The 21,025-nt window shown below is 33.3% G+C and overlaps 1 protein-coding gene across 1 annotated transcript; it reads left to right on the forward strand.

Moving 5' to 3' along the window:
• Positions 1–405: 405 nt before the first annotated feature.
• Positions 406–7,370, forward strand: LOC120265553 (protein ABCI12, chloroplastic). The gene is made up of 9 exons (XM_039273495.1): positions 406–775; positions 1,251–1,367; positions 1,976–2,212; positions 2,887–3,051; positions 3,270–3,345; positions 5,752–5,816; positions 6,684–6,858; positions 6,919–7,036; positions 7,119–7,370. Exons 1-7 carry the CDS (start codon positions 422–424, stop codon positions 6,834–6,836), a joined length of 1,167 nt encoding a protein of 388 aa, XP_039129429.1. The 5' UTR covers positions 406–421; the 3' UTR covers positions 6,837–6,858; positions 6,919–7,036; positions 7,119–7,370.
• Positions 7,371–21,025: the final 13,655 nt, after the last annotated feature.

The following is a 21,025-nucleotide window of genomic DNA, read 5'->3' on the forward strand; positions in this document are numbered from 1 at the left end:
TTTTACAGCAAGACAAGTATCACACACACGACCAAAAACTTTTATGTTGGACAAATATTTTTATAAATATATTAAATTTTTTTAATAAAATATAGACGAGCTATCATCACTCACACATTCATTACATATTCAATCATATTTCCAAAAGCGAATAAAACCCTCAATCTGCCATATTAAAAATAAATTCATTATCATTAAACTTTTGCATCACTAGGCAGAAGAATTGAATATGGTAAAATATAAAAACAAAAACTTGCATTTGATTTTTTAAAAAATATTTAAAATTTAAATAGTTATTTTTTGAAAAAAAAAAAATTAAAAACATGAAACTTTTTTATTAATAAAAAAATAAATAAAAAATAAATAAAGAAAATGGGATAAAAGGACTCCAACACAACCTTCCTGCAAGCTCTCCCCCGCCATGTCTTACTCTACTCTTCTCTATCCTTCCTTCTTCTCTTCCCCAAACCCTAACCCTAATGCCCTCCGCTTCTCGCATTCATCCATCTTCCATTCTTCTCGTCTGATCTTCTCCGGATTGCCGAAACTTGGTGCCAATGTTGTGAAGAAGAGGACTCCATTGAATTGCTTTGCGGCGCAGCAGCCGCACAACGAGGGAACACCTTCAAAAGGATGGGAATCTTGGATCCTCCATGGCGCTATCTCTCCGGAGAGAATCCTCAGGGTGATAGCCGGTGCCACCTCCAGCCCAATTTGCCAGTTCATCGAGTCTCCTCGCACCTTCCTCCATTCTGTCGACCCGAGAATCAAATTGGTTGGCTTTCTTTCTTTTCGTAATTGCTTTGCTTTGAAATTTTTGGCCTGTATTGGTGTTTTCAGATTGAATTTGTTTGCTGGCTTGTAACCAATTCAGGGAAAAGAAATTTCTTTACCTTCTATTTTGCCTTCTTTTATTGCTTTTCCCCCCCTTTTTTTCCCCCTATCCTTTTAGTTTAGAGTATGATCGGTGCTGTTGGCATTTGATTGATTTTGCTTGATCGTAGAATTGATTAAATAACCGGTTGGGAAACAGTCTGCATTTTAGTCTTGTAGACCATGTCCTTTGTAATTGCTGTTGTAGACCAGTTCTTTTGCTAGATTTTGTGTTCAAAATTGTATCTTTTGCTGTGTTTCAACTTTTTTCATTAGTTGCACCGTACCATGTATTTTTTATGTGTATACGTATACATGTCAGATGTTCATTGATGGTCAAGGTGCTGTTATACTCTTCTTGTTGATGGTTTTGACAGATATGGCTTTTGGCTCTTGTAATTTTACCGGCAAGGTCAAATATTTACATACGCTTCGGATTGGTCGGCTACCTCTCAATCTTGTCAATTTCAGTTCTTCCTACTCAAATTTGGATGGTGAGCTTGATAAGCAATTGACTTGGCTTGCAGTGATCTTGTTTTAATACAAAATAATGCAGTTAAGAGATTGTGTGCAATTTTACTTATGTGCAGTTTTAATAACTCAATATACCTTGAAGAATCTCTAAGCACTTATCTTCATAAATTAACTTCACTCACTTCATAGCACAAGAATATTCAAATTTCTTGCATATGCCATTTACATTTTAAGTTTTTGCTTCATTATGTTCTCCATAATTGCTTTATGTCTTCTTCTCCTTTATCTGGAGATCATAAACCCACAGGGCTGCCCATAGTTGACAAGATAGTTCGCCTACATGAAACATTTTAGTGAGTTTTGCTGACCAGGATCTCCATATCAATTTGAAATGTGAAAGTTAATCCATTGCTTCTGCATATATGATGGTCTTTACTACATAGTGACCTCATCTTGTTTGCAGGACGCATGATTATATGATGATCACTGTCAACTTTTGGTTTCCACCTATCAGATAATTTCCTTTTTTCTTCAATTTCCTTGAATACCCATATGGTATGGTATGATATGAGCAGTATTCAATTTTTGCTTTTGTTGTGTTACTAAACTTACTGTTTTATTTTTGTAGGATCAACTAGGCAGAGTAGCTCTCCTTTCAGGGATTTTGTTTGTGATGCTGGGTTTTGGAACAGACAGTGTGCCGACATTTCTTCAATCAAGAACTCCTCCCCCATCATTGATAGGATTGCCTGGTATCCCTTCATCATTGAGTGGTTATTCATATTTGATTATGAAGCTTGGACCACTGCAATTAACGAGGAAAGGCTTGTCACTAGCTAGTACGTCTGCATGCCTGTCATTCACAGTATGTTTTCTTTTTGTGACTATTCTGTTATGTGATTTTGATTTGTCTCCATTTCTTCCTCTTGTGCCACAATGTGTTGAGTGTTGACCACTCCAGTAAGTGTTCTTTTCCCTTTTATGTTCCTTTGTGAGTTGCACCTACATCATCAGACCTTAGCTGTGACCTTTTTTCATTTGTTTCAGTAGAGTGTCTTCTGCAAACATGTTATGAATGTATGAGTAATGCTCAGCTATTCTAAGTTGGCATAGCTTATCTTGTCTCACCACCAATGATAATTCCATCTAGTTTACCCTCCCTTATGCAGAGACTTTGAAGTGAATTAGGGCCATAATTGCAATTCCATCTTAATGTACATGGATATATTAGTTTGATGTTTCCCATCACTTTTTCTCTTTCAATACTAGAAGTGATTATTTTAGATTTATTCACAACCTTCGCTTAATGATTTAATGAATTGACCACGTACTGATACCCTGATGGACCATTTTATCTGTTTCTTGACTGTGTGCAGCTTGATGTTCTTAAGTTTTTCTTTCCCCTTTATATTTTCTTCCTGTCTTTGCTGACTCAACTTGAATTGTAGTTTAGATGTCAGTTCAAAACATGTTCTTTTTATTTCCATAGTATGCCAAGAAAACTTAACAGAGAATCCTTTGTTTTTTAATTTTTGGAAGATCTTTCAAAGTGCCAGTTTGTGCCTAACAACCACGACTCCGGAGCAACTTGCCTCTGCACTGCGGTGGTTTATGGTTCCATTCACAGTTCTTCGTGTTCCAGTTGCTGAGATAATACTGACTCTGCTACTGTCACTGAGGTTTATAAATTTGGTCTTTGATGAGGCAAGTTTTATTTTGTTTATATTTAGGTGGCATACCAAAGTTGACCGAGTCTATGGATATTTTAATAGCTTCCTCTGTTTTTAATCTTTTAGCATTTTGTATTAAATCTACTGATATTTCTGATGTAAAGGAGTAATAATTTTTTTGTATTCTTATCCTATAGTTCATTTCCTTTTTCAGCTTCCTCTAATTTACTGTGTGGTTGTGATAATTGTTAGGTCCGTAATGCTGCATTAGGCATTGTCGCTCGTCGGATAAACTGGAAACAATTGACAGTGATGGAATCATTGGATGGTATGTATCAAATAGTAAACATTAGTGCTAGATAACATAGAAGCTAATAGACATAATTTTATTGTCTTAAATTTTATGTGAAAGTATTATACTTTTAACAAAAATTGTCCTTTGCTGTTGATGTTTGAACTGGGTGGTTTCCTTAGTTATTTGTCTCCAGAATGATTTTTTTTGCATTCCTATAATTGATGCGAAGGAATCTCAATTTAAATGGACAGTGGAACCAACTCTACTATATGATTTATAATTAGTATTGAGAATGAGTTTGAGAATTATTAAAGTCACTACTAAAGTAGGTATATCTTACTGTTTTTAATTTATGGTTGCTCTAAGACTGAGTGACAGCATTGAAATTGCTCTAATATCATACATTAGCATTTCTTTGTATACAGACAACTGTCAGCCATAGTGTAGCGTTGAGCACATTGAAGAAATCACAACTTTTTTCTTTGTATGGAGGTGTTATTTCTCTACCAAAAACATATATGCATGACTTTGATCTTGTAATCTAAGATTATAGAATTTTAATACCATCTTGGAAAGAAAATCTTAAACTCGGAATTTTTAATTCCATTGTATTCTAACTTCCACCTATTTCTCCAATACTCTAACCATGGTTTTATTTCTTGTGAAAATGACACCATACTTTTTCTTTATTTTTCCCTCTTCTTTTCATGATGTGTGAGCTAATCTACATCTTAGAATCTTAGTCCACCTTTCAAACCACAACTTTCTACATCGTAGAGTCTTCAATTATTTGGATCTTCGCTTGAGAAACTGGAAGGATTTACATTAACATGGTCTGGACAAGGCATTCACCCACCCACATGGAACAAATTGAAAAACATATCTTTGAGGCATATTTCAAAGGTCTTGAATGATTGGTGAGGTAAAGATAGAAAAAAAAATTGGTGATGGCTTTTCTCACCATCCCTCCTTTTTATAAATGTATAAGGGTAGCTCAGAGCATTATGCATATAAGCTTATTAAGGTTTTGCTTCATCTTCGTTTGAGGAAGGGAAAATTGCAGGTAAAGCAATGTTTTACTGGTTCAAGATATTCTAGAAGCTTCTCTGCAAATAGTTGATGATGGTTTGGTCTTGATGTTATGAATGAATCCGTTTATCATTGACATCTTTCTTTTCCCCCTGCTGATGATCTATCTCCAGCTTTTGTTGACCTTGGAACCCTATATGAGAAGTAAGTTAGCAGGCAGGTCTACATAGGTTCATGGTGATCTTTGATCACTGCACCACCTGTGTCCATGTTCCCGAGGGCACCCCTCTCTTTCAAGAGGATTCATGGCATGCTCTAACGCCTGCACTGGACATAGACTGGATTGTTTCATGACGTTCTGAACCTAGCTTATGTACCGCTTTATCAGTGAACATCCCAACCTTTGGAACACCGGCTGGAGGCTCCTTGGTACTTAAATCCAAAAACTTGCCTTAAAAGACGAGTGAGCTGAACACCACCCCTGCCCCCCTTCACAACACCTACTTTTTACTTCTTTTTTCCCCCTCCTTAGTGCTTGAAACAATAGGAACGGTTAATGTAGCTGCGTTAGATTTTGTTTTTTAATTGGCTTTTTTCATGGAGGTGGAGGATATGCTTCTTGAAGGGTTTGGCGTGCTTGGCTAGGCTGGTTGGTATCAGACAATGCACGGCGGTGGGTGGGGAGAGGGTGTTGCGGCAATTTGGGATTGATTAACCATCTTACTCGGCGGGGGATGCTATTACAAACATTATTGCTAATATTAGATTATTTGTGTGCATATGCCCATGAGAGCTAGGCTGGTCTTTTATAGTTAAACATATCTAAGAACATCTTACATTGTTGAGCTTGCCTAAGGCCATACAGGTTGTTTTCATATACTGTTACACATCTAGCACATGCTAACTTTGGTTTGTGATAAACTCTATTACTCGCTTAGCTTGCTTTACTTTTGTTGAATTTTTAATGGCATTGCTATTGGTTCTCACTATTGTCTTCTTAGCTCCCCTTACAAAGTGTTACACAAACTTGAATTTAGGCATTGGAAATTTGTTAGGCTACGAACAAAATGATTGGAAGAAAATAGGCTATATGTTGACTTAAATAAAAGGGCATGCTTTAGTATTTCTATTTTAAGCACTTGATTTTTATACAACTACATTTCTTTTTTACCGTTTCTTATCATTATTATATCTATTCTTGTCTCCCCTTCATTTTTGGCATTGGCAATTCAAATTGTCTTACTCCTGCATCTGTATAAAATATTTACCCACTCATATTCATATGCCATACTGACCATATTATTTGGCGACCTCATCGTACCTCGCAAGAAAGAAATATAGAAGATTTGACCTTGAATGTTGCAGAAAGACCATACTTATATGTTTTGTTTATTTTGTTGACTTTTGCAGTATTCTTCATGTACGCTCATAGGATCTTCAAGAACATTTTTAATCATGCTGAGCAAATTTCTAAGGTTCATTTTTGGTTCATAGTTCTTTATATCTGATTTATTACAAATTTCGTTGAATTGTAATTTTGCCTCTGCGGAATTTGTTTTGTGGTACGATTGGGATGGTGACATAAAATCCTGTGGATCAAATTTCATATATTGTCCTAGCTTATATTTGAATAATTTTAACATGAAATAATGAAAATATCCATACCATATGCAGATAATTTAATATGTTGCTTAGTAAATACTGTATAAAGTTGTAAAGCTACAAGGTCTTTTCATCCAAATTGACAGGCCAACATAATAATCAATATGTTTTAAATCATCTTGTCTCGTACTATTTGGAAACAATATAAAAATACTCATTGCTAGCATTGTCTTGATTGTAAATGTGGGTCAGCATGTGAATTCTATTTTACTATGCAGGCAATTAGCATGTTCAATATAATCTTTGCATTATATCGGTTATAAAAAGTGTTAGATACTCAAAATAAAAAAATAGCATAGCCTGTCCTTGACAAATTGGTTGATGGCATAAATATATGGCAAACTTATAAAAGAAAAAGGTTATTATAAGTTTTGAAAATGCTTTTATAACCTATAATTGCTAGTTTTGCATTGCATTTATTTTGAGTTTGAAATCATAGTTTACAGTTATGCTAATCTGTGCATTCAAACATATGGAACAACGCAATTATGTCCAAGCATCACCCCCTACTTCAAATTTTATTTCTTCTCCTTTAGACTCCAAAATGAATGTGATGTTGTATCATTGCTATGTTTGCTATTGTTTCTTCATTCTTTAGCATGGAAAATCTAGTCTCCTTCACATGATTGTATGGCTTTATTTAAGTTTCAGTCCTCTGATCTTCAAAAGCTTTCTGACAGGCAATGATAGCCAGAGGCTTTCGTGGCGACAGTGACAAACACAAAGTTTACTTCTTTCACGATTCTTCAAATGGATTTATCAATATCTTGTCCTTGTTTTGCCTCTTTGGTCTGATATGTGCTGCCGTTCTTTTAGAGCGCACCTTCATCTAATACGAAAATCACAGTGCTCATGGTAAGTTTCATATCAATCCAACTAGTAACAACATATTATCAAAAGTCTAACCGCACTCAGGTTTTTGCGAGCATTACATTTGGTTATCAGAAGTCTAACCACAAAGTGAAGGCATTGATATCTACATTCATCGAAGAATTACCATTCATTTGTTACAATTTTCCAAAGAGAATTAGAGGTAGATACAATATAGATTACGATTTCCTTTTATGCTTGCCTACTTTCTATGTGATGATCTGATTGATGCCCTAATTTTACAGCTATCTTCATATACTCGCAAGCTCTCGGAATTCCAATAATGCTGATTGACATTTGGGTCCAGGGACTAAAATCATGAAGGAAGAATACCATGATCTCTTTTTTCTTCTTCTTGTTTCATGTTAGTATATGTAATGTGATATCTTCATGTATGCTGTATAATTTTTTAGGTTACAGTGTTTCAGTCTCTGTTAACACCAAACAAAGTCCAAATGATGCAAAATTCTTTCTAACAACAAAGGTGATCATTTATATGTTATTTGGCCATGTTTAGAGTCCTTAATTGAGAAATTATATCAATAGCTGTTTGAATGTGAAAATCATTAGTTGGTATATGATTGATGTGTTTGTCTGGAGGGAATTTTGGTTTTCTATTTTTTTTTTGAAAATATTATTCAAAATTAAAAAATGCAGTAAAATGACGGTAGAGGTATTATGTTTAGCTTGAAACTCATTTATTTTTTTTATCTTGTTTATTTTATTTTATATGGGAATATATTTTCAAATATAAGCATTTTTAGATTGATAAGTGCATACAACAAACATTTTGAAGAAAAAAAATGTAAAAAAATCAGAAGGTATTGATTGTTTGCATACAGAGATGGGCACGGGCCGGTTAACCGGGCCTGACCCGGCGGGTCTGGGTAGGTCTTTGACCGGCCTGTGCAACAGTACTAACTCTCTGGGCCGGGTTGACCCGCCAGACCCGGCGGATCACGGGTCGGCTGAAAGGGACTCGAACCAGGCCCGACAGTTCCTCAAACCCGCCAGGTTCGGGCCCAACCCGTCAGGCCCAGCACTTTATAAAACCTCTCACCTCCTGGGCATCCTTTCCACAATGTTTTTCTAACATTGTTGTTAAAACAAATTAAACTATATTTCATATTAAGTTTTTTAAATAATTTTTAAAAATAAAAAATTAATTCTAATGAATTAGATAAAGTCGAGACAACTTAAAAAATTTGAAAATAATTTTGAGAAAAAAATATTGCATTAAATTCATTTATCTATCTAATTAAATTGTATGTACATTTTTTTTATGTGATAAATATTAGTTTTTTAATTTTTTATTAGAGTTGTCACCCATTTATTTATCTATATCTATTGAAATCTATCTAAGTTTTACTTTTGGTCTTGAATTATAAGGTGTTATTTTTTATACTCATTATGTTTGTTGATGAAAAAAAATAATAAGTCTCTTATCTAATGTACGGAGTGGTGAGGGTTCTAATCTTCGTTGAAAGAAACAATTCACGAGTGATGTTGCACCCCACATTCACATGCCATAAATACAGATGATCGTCGCCTTTTTTTTTAAAAAAAAATAATACTAAAGCACACTTTAATTATTTATATAAATTTATATTTTGATGAAGATAATTAATAGTTTGTTAAGTCCAACATGTATTTACTTGTATTAGATGTATGTTTATAAGCACAAAATACACATAAGTGTGGTTTACAATTAATGATGTCTCTAACAATTTTATATATATATATATTAATCTATAATAGTGGTCACCTAATAAAAATTGGTGTAGTTGGTTAGAGCATTACATTAAGTTGATAGAGGTCATGGGTTCAAATATGTGGAGAGGCAATTTCATGCTCAAATTTTTTTGAAAAAGAATAGCAACCCGGCGGGTTTTGCCGGCCCGAACCCGCCAATTCGCCGGTTGACAAAACTAGACCCACTACAGGTTGGGCCGTATGTAGTGGGTCCGGTTACGGGTTGGCAGGCCCGCCGGGTCAGATGCACGTGCCCCCTCTATTTGCATATAAGTGTATGTTTGGATGGGGGAATGGTTCCCCCAAGAGGGTCACCATTAGTTACACATTTCCATGCCTTTGTTTGGGAAGTTTTTTTGAGAGGTCACCATTACCCTGAGGGGGTCACCATTAACCCCCACAGGACAATCAAGTATTCCCCCCAATATGGGGGGGAATGAAACCATTCCCCCCTTGTGAAATGACTATTTTGCCCTTGACAAACAACAAAAAAACACATTATAAAAGTTAAATAACCAAACCCTAGCTTGCCATCTTCATCCTTTTGAGAAGCTGCACATCCCTGTTGGCAAGGCTCTTGAGATCGGGTTCTTGCGCTCGTCATCGTCGCCGGCGAGTGTCCGTCCGACATCGACATCACCAACGCCGCCATCAGGTCACCATTCTTGTGTGTGTGTGTGTGTGTGTGTTTTTGAATTATTGTTATGATAGTTTGGCTTTTCCATGGGATGGTAAACTTCAACTAGTTTATGGGAAAATGCATGATTCAACTGTATTTTCAGAGATTCGGCCATTTGTTTAACTCATCTTTTTGTTGCTCTGCCAATCACATTACCAATTTTCATGAGCTAATCTCCTCCTAATCATAGCTTCATCATTATGAAATGCCCTGTGAATCAATAAACTAATAATGGTTTTTTAATTAATAATAATGTTTATTGGTTTGGCTGCAGCTTTTCCATATGTGTCTGGGAAGAACTGCCTGTGTTCGGCCCAAGTTCCTTAACAAATTAAGCATTAGTTATCACTAATTTCAACCCCCTGTTTTTTTAACTAGGGAGAAATTGCACTGTTCTTTCCACTATCAACCGAGTTCTGAAAATAAAAGCATGCATTGAATCACTAGTGCTTAATTGCTTACCAAGGTTAAGCATGGGCCATGATACTACATCAATGAAAGATGCAGTGCCATTGAACGAATTTACATCTATGGATCGATCATAATATTATTTTATCATATATCCATGGGAAGAGGAGCTATTAAAGCATTTAATCTCATGTCATGTGCAACAAATTAAGTAGCCAAAAGTCGTGTGAATGCTATGATTTGGAAAAGGTCATGCGTCGTGGCTTTTTGATTCACCGAGATAGCAACGTTTTTCTTCTCTTTTTTTGGAAAGGTGGATATTGATCATAATCCTTAAAACATTAAGGATTTAAATCAATCATTAATTAGCCCTCCTTCCACCTAGCTACTCACTGTATATAAACTCCATCAAGAATACTACTAAAATATTCACTGTGTTAATTGAAATCTCCCAGATTTTTAGATTAGAACAAAATTAGGAACCTATGCCACTTTAATAAAAAAAAAATTATGAACCTATGCAATATTAGCCACATAAACAGACCACACCATGTGTATTTTAATATAATGCTATGATTAGTTTATAAATAGATAGGGCCATCAAAATGTGAGAACTTTATGTGATTGATATTCTAAAATTTGGACTCATCTTCTTGGCCATGCATGCTAACAATGGAATTATATGATAACTAAGCTAAACTAGACTTCTCCATCATTTTTCTTTAAAAAAATATTAATTGACAATGTCACATAGGAGTGACAAGTAATCAAATTTCTGAAAATTTTAATATGTATTTGATTGAAACAATAAGTGATTGTAAGCAAAGTTGATCTTGATTATTTGTACAAATCTAAGTTGTTTATAGTTAAAAATCATTAACTTCAAGAAAATAACAACTAATATGACTCATATGAGAAATATGATTGTACTATCATTATTATATTTTTATTTATATTGCAATGAAGTTGAAATAAAACTTGCAGAATCAATTTAATGGAGGATATGCATGACAACTTTAGTTCCTAAAGATTTAGATCTTATTACTTGATCCTCCTCTAAATGCTATATATGTATCATGTTAATAAGTTCTTTTTCGGTGAGACCTTATATATATATATATATACATATATTTTTATGATATAGCAAATGTGTTTATTAACTCAACCATAACCTTTAGAATGAGGTTAAATTTGATATATGCTTCATGAAGATCAACTGACAGTATTTTGGGACCTTCCGGCTGAAAGAAAATTGCGCTTTTGCCGGGTTTTCTTGTCAAGGATGTCATATTGCCCACCCAATGCTTGACTCATCTTGGTAAGAATTTAACATTTTAGCAATGTAACTTTGATGATTAATTAGTGTTCATTACATGTATATTTAACATTATGCTTTTGCAGGTTTATCCATTTGATAGCCAAGTGTTAGAATGAGGAGATGAGTATGGGAAGGAGTTGGTTATTTTTATATTGGTACTACTTATCATTTTGAATAGAACTTTGTGGAATAACGCGAAAGTCTTGGACCTATGATCATAGTTGAAGTTTATGATGTTTTACTATTTATGGTTTGGTGAATTGTTTGTGCAACTTTGGTAGTTTATGAATGTTATTGAAGAACAATGAGCTATTATTGTGAATGCATGTTGAGATAATGAATGGTTGGAATTTGGTTGGAATTTTTGCTTTAATTGATGTTTTCTAGTACTCTTTGCTTTATGTATGCCATTGAAGAACAATGAGCTAGTATTGTGAGTGCATGTTGAAAAATTGCAACTTCTTCTTCTTAATTGCTCATTAGTGATGAGCTTTTAAATCCATGCATATGTTAAAGGTATATGAATGGCATTGAAGAACAATGAGGTAGTATTGTGAATGCATGTTGAAAAAACAATGAGCTAGTTTTTGGTTTTTAAGTTTTTGTAGTTCAAGTGTTTGTGATAATGAATGGTGAGTTCTTGATTTTTTATTTTTATTTTTGGTTAAGGTGTTTGCTTGGGTTCTTGATTTAAGGGTTGTGGAGGTTTTTGTTGTGGAAATATTGAAGAGGAACAATCTTGTTCATAAGGTGATTTTTTGGATTTCTTTTTTGATGTGTTGTAGTTGTTGTTTTGAATGGTTAATTGAATGATGAATAATTAGTTAAAATTGATTTTTATTTGTTATTTTCTTGAGATATTGAAGAGAAACAATCTTGTTTGATCGTAGCTTGTGTGAAAATGTTAAAATTATTATTTTCTATTAATATTTATGTTTTAATTATTTATAGATAATAATTATTTGAAATAAATATCATATCTAATTAAACATTAAATAATAATAAAATAAATATTTATGTTTTAATTATTTTATAATTAATAAATATTTACATATATATCATTTCAAATTTAATTAAAATATATAAGGTACGGAATGAAATTAATATTTATTTAAAATTAATTTCTAGTTAAACATCAATTAATAATAATAAAATAAATATTTATGTATTAATTATTATATACATAATAGTTATTTAAAATAAATTTCATTTGAAATTCATTAATAAATTTTAATTACAGAATTAAATGAATACTTATTTAAAATTAATTTTGGATTAAACATTAATTACTAATAATAAAATAAATATTTATGTTATACTTATTTATAAATAATAATTATTAGAAATAACTATAATTTCTTTATATTAGGGGTAAAAATGTAATTTTATCACAACTCCATTTTTTACTTTTCTCATTCCCAATGAATTACCCCTCCAACCAAGCACCTTTTTCATTACCCTCCCCTATCCATTCTTTTCCCCCCTTACCATCCTAAGATTATGAATTATTAATTGAAAATTGTGAAAAGTCCAACTTAAAAGAATGATTTTTTTAGATTGCTAAGGCCATCTCCAACCCAAAACTCTATATTTGGCGTTTCAATACACAAAATTACAGCTGTTACGGTAAAAAAATCTCCAACCATCATCTCTATTTTTAACTCTAAAATAGAATATTCTAAGAATATTCTTCTTATTTCACACTTTTATATACATACTAGTAATAAATTTAATCATCTTTAATTTTTTCACTTTTAACCATTGAATTTAAATATTATATTATTTTAAAATATTCTAAAATAGAATATTCTAAGAATCTTGCTTTTCAACAAATGAGATATGAGGACAAAATTTTGATGCGAGACTTGAATTCTATAGCTGATCCAAATATTCGTGCTTGTATACAAGCACAACAACAAATAATTTTACAGAAAAGAGGACATTTTCAACAACCACTCCCTTCTGGATCTAACATGTTTAGTGATATCTTTGGCAATATTGGTGGAAGTGGCGATAACATGCCAGATTATTAGACCCATATACTTCAGCTTTCATTAGTTGTATTTTGTGTGTTGTGGTTTTTTTCTTATTGCTATCGATGATAATCTATGTTATGACTATTTTTTATGTTTTTATTTTATTGTTCGTGTAATTTTAGTTAATTTTAATGAAGTTATATTTCGTGTATTATTTTCGTTAATTTTTTATTTTTTATTAATTGAAAAATACAAACTTAAATTATAAATTATTTAATTTAATTAAAATATAAATTATAAATATAAATTTTATAAAAAATAAAAAATAAATAAAAAAAGATAAAAAAATAAACTGAAAATTAAAACTAAAAAACCAAAAAAAGATAAATAATAAACTGAAAAAATAAAAAAAAAAATAAACTGAAAATTAAAAACAAAAAAATCAAAAAAAGGATAAAAAAAAGATAAATAATAATCTAAAAAATTAAAAAAATAATTAACAAAAAATTAAAACTGAAAAACCAAAAGAGATAAAAATAAATAAATGAAAAAACAAAAAATAAAACTGAAAATAAAAAAAACAAAAAATAAAATTGAAAAAAAGAGAAAAAAAAAATCAAAATGAAAACTGAAAAAAATAAAAAAATAATAAAAAAAGAAATAGCGCTGCTACAGTGGTGCGCTACATGTTGCGCACTACTGTAGCATTTCGCAAATATGGCGCAGGATTTGGCGCCGGATTGGACCAAATCCTGCGCCAATTTTGCTATGAAACTCTTTATTAAAGCCTGGGTTGGAGTTGCTCTAAATGCATTCAACAAACATTTTGAAGAAAAAAAATGTAAAAAAAATCATTAGGTATTGATTGTTTGCATATAAGTGCCTAAGATTATGAATTATTAATTGAAAATTGTGAAAAGTCCAACTTAAAAGACTTTTTTTCAAGGTGATTTAGATAGCGCAAACATGGAAATATGGAATTATGTGAATAATTTTTAAGTTTTTATGCAAATAAGTTCATGTTGAAAACATACCTTTTATTGTGAATCTTCACTCTCATGATATATCGTTCTGGAAAAATGAGAAAATATTGAATTAATATTTTTCCTAAGTGCAAAAATACAACATAGTGGCAATGTTACAAAACATTGATGAGCAAAGCAGTACTATAGAGGTACAATTCATCACTATTTTTGGGCATATGTATTGTTCATAGTAATGTTCAAATTATTTTGGAAAAATCTTTTAAGCATGAACATGACAGGACTATCATCATAGCATGTGACATCTGGTTAAGGTAGTGGCTATGCATTTGGAAGGTAGAGCATTACAGTGGCATTAGAACTATATGAAAAATAGGATGGGAAGAGAAATGCCATATTGGAAGGAATATATTACCGTTATGACTGTCAGGTTTGGTAATAATTAACGCTCAGATCTAATGGAAGAGCTTAAGAACATGAAGAAACTGGGAACATTCCAAACTTATTTAGATAAGTTTGAAGAATTAATGAACAAGGTATATCTCTCAGAGGAGTATATAGTCAGTTATTTCTTGGGAGGGTTAAAAGATGAAATACGATACATTGTTAGGATGTTTGGTTTAAAAAACTTACAACAGACTGTTAGTTTGGCTAAATTGCAGGAGATAGCAGTGGAGGCTAGCTAGAAGAAAGGGAAAAAGGTATTGAAGAGTCTTCCCCAAGGTCTGTAGGAGGTTAGCAGTCAAAGATAGGAAAAAGGTGGAAGTTGGGGAATAAAAAATAATTTTGTGAAGCCTTACAAATAGCTTTCAAGCAAAGAATTAGAAGAAAGAAGGAGCAAAGGGTTTATGTTATGTATGGCACAAAAAATACAATCCTGGTCATCAATGCAAAGGAAAACAATTATACAAGCTTGAGGTATATGCAGAAGAAGGAGAGGATGTGGAGCAAATAGATGAGGAAACAAGTGGTGAAGCTACTGAAAAGAAGAAGGAAGAAACATTGATGCCAATTATATCCCTAAATGCCATAGCTTGAATTCCATCTCTAATTGATTATAAGACTTTGAGGGTGAGTGGGTCAGTGAATGGGCACAAGGTGCACATATTGGGGAATTTAGGCAGTGCACACAACTTTATAGACACCTATATTATACAAAAATTGGGTTATAAGATTAGCAAGGGCCCAGCATTGATTGTTGTTGTGGCTGATAGCAACGAGATAAAGTGTAAACAGATGTGTGCTTTGAGCTATTGTGGAGGATGCAGGGTCAAGAATTCCAAACAAATTTCCTAGTGATTCTTTTAGAAAATTATCAGATGGTGTAGGCCATTTAGTGGTTGGTGTAATTAGGGTCAATTGTCTGGGACTTTTAGCAATTGAGAATGGAGTTGTAAGTCAACAACAAGAAAATTATTATATCCCTAAATGCCATAGCTTGAATTCCATCTCTAATTGATTATAAGACTTTGAGGGTGAGTGGGTCAGTGAATGGGCACAAGGTGCACATATTGGGGAATTTAGGCAGTGCACACAACTTTATAGACACCTATATTATACAAAAATTGGGTTATAAGATTAGCAAGGGCCCAGCATTTATTGTTGTTGTGGCTGATAGCAACGAGATAAAGTGTAAACAGATGTGTGCTGGGCTATTGTGGAGGATGCAGGGTCAAGAATTCCAAACAAATTTCCTAGTGATTCTTTTAGAAAATTATCAGATGGTGTAGGCCATTTAGTGGTTGGTGTAATTAGGGTCAATTGTCTGGGACTTTTAGCAATTGAGAATGGAGTTGTAAGTCAACAACAAGAAAATTATTATATCCCTAAATGCCATAGCTTGAATTCCATCTCTAATTGATTATAAGACTTTGAGGGTGAGTGGGTCAGTGAATGGGCACAAGGTGCACATATTGGGGAATTTAGGCAGTGCACACAACTTTATAAACACCTATATTATACAAAAATTGGGTTATAAGATTAGCAAGGGCCCAGCATTGATTGTTGTTGTGGCTGATAGCAACGAGATAAAGTGTAAACAGATGTGTGCTGGGCTATTGTGGAGGATGCAGGGTCAAGAATTCCAAACAAATTTCCTAGTGATTCTTTTAGAAAATTATCAGATGGTGTAGGCCATTTAGTGGTTGGTGTAATTAGGGTCAATTGTCTGGGACTTTTAGCAATTGAGAATGGAGTTGTAAGTCAACAACAAGAAAATTATTATATCCCTAAATGCCATAGCTTGAATTCCATCTCTAATTGATTATAAGACTTTGAGGGTGAGTGGGTCGGGTGAATGGGCACAAAGGTGCACATATTGGGGAATTTAGGCAGTGCACACAACTTTATAAACACCTATATTATACAAAAATTGGGTTATAAGATTAGCAAGGGCCCAGCATTGATTGTTGTTGTGGTCGATAGCAACGAGATAAAGTGTAAACAGATGTGTCTGGGCTATTGTGGAGGATGCGAGGTCAAGAATTCCAAAACAAATTTCCTAGTGATTCTTTTAGAAAATTATCAGATGGTGTAGGCCATTTAGTGGTTGGTGTAATTAGGGTCAATTGTCTGGGACTTTTAGCAATTGAGAATGGAGTTGTAAGTCAACAACAAGAAAATTATCTTGAGGGGGTCTCCAACTCCCACGTTGCAGGTTATGCATGGCAAAACCTTGGTGATAGAGTTGCAGCTGCCTGCACAGTTGTGCTTTATTCAGTCATGTTCATTGCAATCAACAAAAGAATCCAATATACAAGAAGCTAAATCAACATAGGATCACTGGAGTATTGATTAAAGGTTGCAATTAGAAAAACTACTTCTCAAGTATGAAGATATATTTGTAGAGAATCAAGATCTACCTCCTAATAGAACTTTTGATCATAAAATAATTTTGAAAGAGGGCATAGACCCAGTTAATGTGAGGCCATATAGATTTCCAACTTACCAAAAAGATATCATGGAGGGGTTCATAGCAGAAATGCTTAAGAAATGAGTGATTAGACATAGCAATAGTCCCTTTTCTTCACCTATTGTGCTAGTGAAGAATAAAAACAATAGTTGGAGGCTTTGTGATCAAGTTCTAAGATGCAAACATTTTTTTTTATTCCTGAGACACCTACTCAAATTACAAGTATTTAAAGAGTAGCAAGGTTCTGGCATGTGGCTCAAACTTGTTATATTAAGATTGATTATGGTCTTATCAGTGCATTAGTGGAGAGATGGTGGTTAAAACACACATATTTCACTTGACTTGTAGTGAAGTAACAATTATACTCGAGGATATGGCATTGTTATTAGTCTTATCCATTAATGGCAATGAAGTCATCGGGCAAACATCTGGCTTAGGAATTGGTGTATGTGAAGAGTTGCTAAGTGTTGCCGTGTCTCCTAAGCAAATGAAAGGCTAAACAATAACCCTTACTTGGCTCCAAGAAACATTTGGTGTGTTTCCATTTGATGCAAGCCAACAATAAATTGAGTATTGTACTCGTGCTTATAAACTAAGGCGCATTGATTTTGCCTTAATATCGGATATGTCACAAAATAGGGTTCATTTGAAGTGGTTACAACTTTTGCGGGATTTAACAGAAGCCGGAAGATACAATTGGGGATTGGCATGCTTAGCAACCTTATACAGGTCCTCTATCATGAATGCATCAATGATATGATGAATATTAGTGGATCTATAATGCTACGTTTGTCATGGGCATTGTATAGAATTTCTAACATATCTCCAATAACTCAATCCAACATGTTATTTTCTCTGGCCCATATGTAAGAACAATTTTTAGTGATTATTCATTTTTTCAGTAAAGGACCTAAATTGTGTTCTAATTCATTCTTCTTGTTAGGTGGACACATATTCAAGTGCACTACGAGAGATGCAATAATAGCCATAATGTTAGGATGTATACATAGCTAATTAATCGAATGGAAATACAACAAGTAAATTATATATATATATATATATATATATTGTAAACAAGCAAAATTATGGAGAAAAGTAAACTGTATTCTTCTCTATATTAATTACATCTTTAGATATATATAAGTCCTAAGAGGAAAGTCTAGTAATTTGGAAATAGCTATAAGTTAGCATAAGAATTAGGCACAGATTTGTCAATCCTAAACTATGTAAATACCAGAATAGAAAGAAAACTAAGATTGATAGCTAACATTCCTCCTCAAGCCGGAGTATAGATGTCTATCATGCACAGCTTGTTACTCAATCTAAGGAACTTTTCCTTCTTAAGTGCTTTAGTAAATTTATATCAGCAATTTGATCTCTTGAATGTGTAAAAGGTGTGCAAATCTTCTTACCAATAACTGCATTTCTCACAAAATGACAATCGATTTCAATGTGCTTTATCCGTTTATGAAAAACATGATTGCTTGCAATATGAATGGCAGCTTGATTATCACAATGCATAGAAAATAGGATATGAATAGGTGATATTGAAATCTTTAAGGAGAGCTTTCAACCAAATCAGCTCACATGTGGTATAAGCCATGGTGAAGTACAATAACCTGATGTAGATTTTTCTGTCATCCTTATGGCTAGCATAGTTAGCATCATAATAACCTACTAAATTCACATGCTTGATCTTTCTGTACCATAATCCTTTTCCTGGAGATTTCTTTATATATTTCAAAATGTTGCAAGCAGCCTCAAAATGACCCTTCTTAGGTTTATCCATAAATTGACTAATCAAGCCACGACATGCATAATGTCCAGTCTAGTAACAATTAAGTAGATAAGTTTCCAAACAAATCTTCTGCATTGTCCATAGTTTGCAAAGTCATCATCCTCCTTCCACAAGTCTAGATTAGGTTCCATTGGAATATCTAATGGTTTTGTACCTACTAAACCTACTTCTTATAATAGATCAATTGGATACTTCCTTTGAGACAATACTACACCTTTTTTACCATGGGCAACTTCAATACCAAGAAAGTATCTTAACTGACCAAGATCTTTGGTGACAAATTGTTGATGCAAGTGCTTCTTGACTGCTTCAATGCATATACATCACTACGTGACAAGATTATATTATCAACATAAACAATAAGTACCACAATCCCTGATGAACTATGTGCCACCAACACCCAATGATCAGGTTGACTTCACTTCAATCTTATTGTAAAAACAACTTGACTGAATTTATCAAACCAAGCTCTAGGACTCTGCTTTAATCCATAAATATCTTTATTGAGCTTATACACTAAATGAGTCTCACTCTGAGCAACAAAGCTAGGTGGTTGCTCCATATAAACTTCCTCATTTAAGTCTCTATAAAGAAACACATTCTTGATATCTAGTTGATTTGGTGTCCAATCATGATTGATTGCAATAGAGATGAGCACATGAATAGAATTCCGTTGAGCAACAAGAGAAAAGATTTCAAAGAAATCGATGCATGGTGTCTGTGTGTATCCTTTGGCAACTAGTCGAGCTTTATATTAGTCAATAGAGCCATTAGGGTTGTATTTGATAGTAAAGACCCAACGACAGTAAAGCTATTATAGGAAGATTTTTTATCCCCTTTAATATTGAATTAACACATTCAACAAAGTTGGTGGTCATTTTCCCAGACCTTCAACTTTCATTATCAAAGGATTGAGCCAACTTTTCCTGCGATATATTGTCTAGTCACCTCATCATTTTTACATTTCATTCCTGCACTAAGCCATACCATTAGTTAAAGTCATGAGTAGTTCTTGAATAGCCTACGTTAATCACCATAAGGAAAGTAAGACTAGACAAAAAAATTTTAAAATATATGATTAAAACTAGCAAAATATAAGTTTTATAATTTACTAGAACTAACAACTATTTGTTGCATTTCTTTATTTTTAAAATAGTTCATGAAGTTTACTGATTTATGCCTAATGCAACAAACATGGTAAGCATGAGGAGGATTTATTAGCCAACTTCTCTTTGACCAAAGAAAGTATATGCCTACAAATCATATTGGAATCAAGCTTGGAATGACCTTGGGAGATCAATGCCAATACGGACATATAAGGACCATTATGCTTTGCAATATTCCAAATTTGCTTCTTGTTAAATGATGCACGAACCCTCCAACTGCATCCATTGATTTATAACTTGGAACTTCCTGAATATCGAGTCAGATCAGACTCGATCACTTTGTATTCTATTGACTTTTGCAAATCGTAATGCTTAATTACTGTGATGACATCATCTTTAGTTCAAAATTTCATGTCTAAATGCAATTCTCTAAATGTTATTGCCTTTCTTAATATATGATGCTCTAGGAATTCTGGTGAGGATATTGCTTCCAAATCTAGTGCCCTTATATGTGTTGGGGGCTCAAATGGCAGATCATAAATTCTGCGCTGTCTTGGGATCTCTTCCAAATTGCAATATTCTAAATGAAGATCTTCAGAGCTTGTTTCATTGTTCTTTGTGTAGTTATCACTATTATGCTCATCCTCACTAGAGCTCCATACTCACCAACTTCATTTCCATGAATATCATCAAAAAATGTTATTTTGACATCTTGATGTCTATAACTTGATTGTGTATGTGGTTGCATTTATATTGAGCAGTATGTCGATGCATTTGATGGTTGTGGGGTGGTAATTCCAACATTGTATGGTAGATCATCCCATGCCCTCCATTATGTTGAGGTCCTTTTAGCTTCATTAACTGACCATAGTTTACTCTCTTCTCATAGTATGTTGAACGATGTTATCTCTATTGATTTGTTGTTGAGAGAAACTACTGGCAGAAGAATCAACACCAAGCTCCATGTAGAGTTTAACAATTTGAATATTAAGAAATTTTTGGTGGTGGTAGAACATCATTTGAACATCACATTCATTGCACAATTTAAATGATTAATAACAAATCTTACTGTAACCGGAATAAATAGGAAACCTGCATTTGATACGTATATCTCTTTCACTGTCTGTCGTTTCTAAGTTTTCTTCAATGATTCTCTTTAAAAATTCTAAAGAGATATCATTTTCTACATAGAAACAAGATTGATTAATCTTCACTTGTAGT

Source organism: Dioscorea cayenensis, chromosome 7, assembly GCF_009730915.1.
Source record: "Dioscorea cayenensis subsp. rotundata cultivar TDr96_F1 chromosome 7, TDr96_F1_v2_PseudoChromosome.rev07_lg8_w22 25.fasta, whole genome shotgun sequence".
Lineage (NCBI taxonomy): Eukaryota > Viridiplantae > Streptophyta > Magnoliopsida > Dioscoreales > Dioscoreaceae > Dioscorea > Dioscorea cayenensis.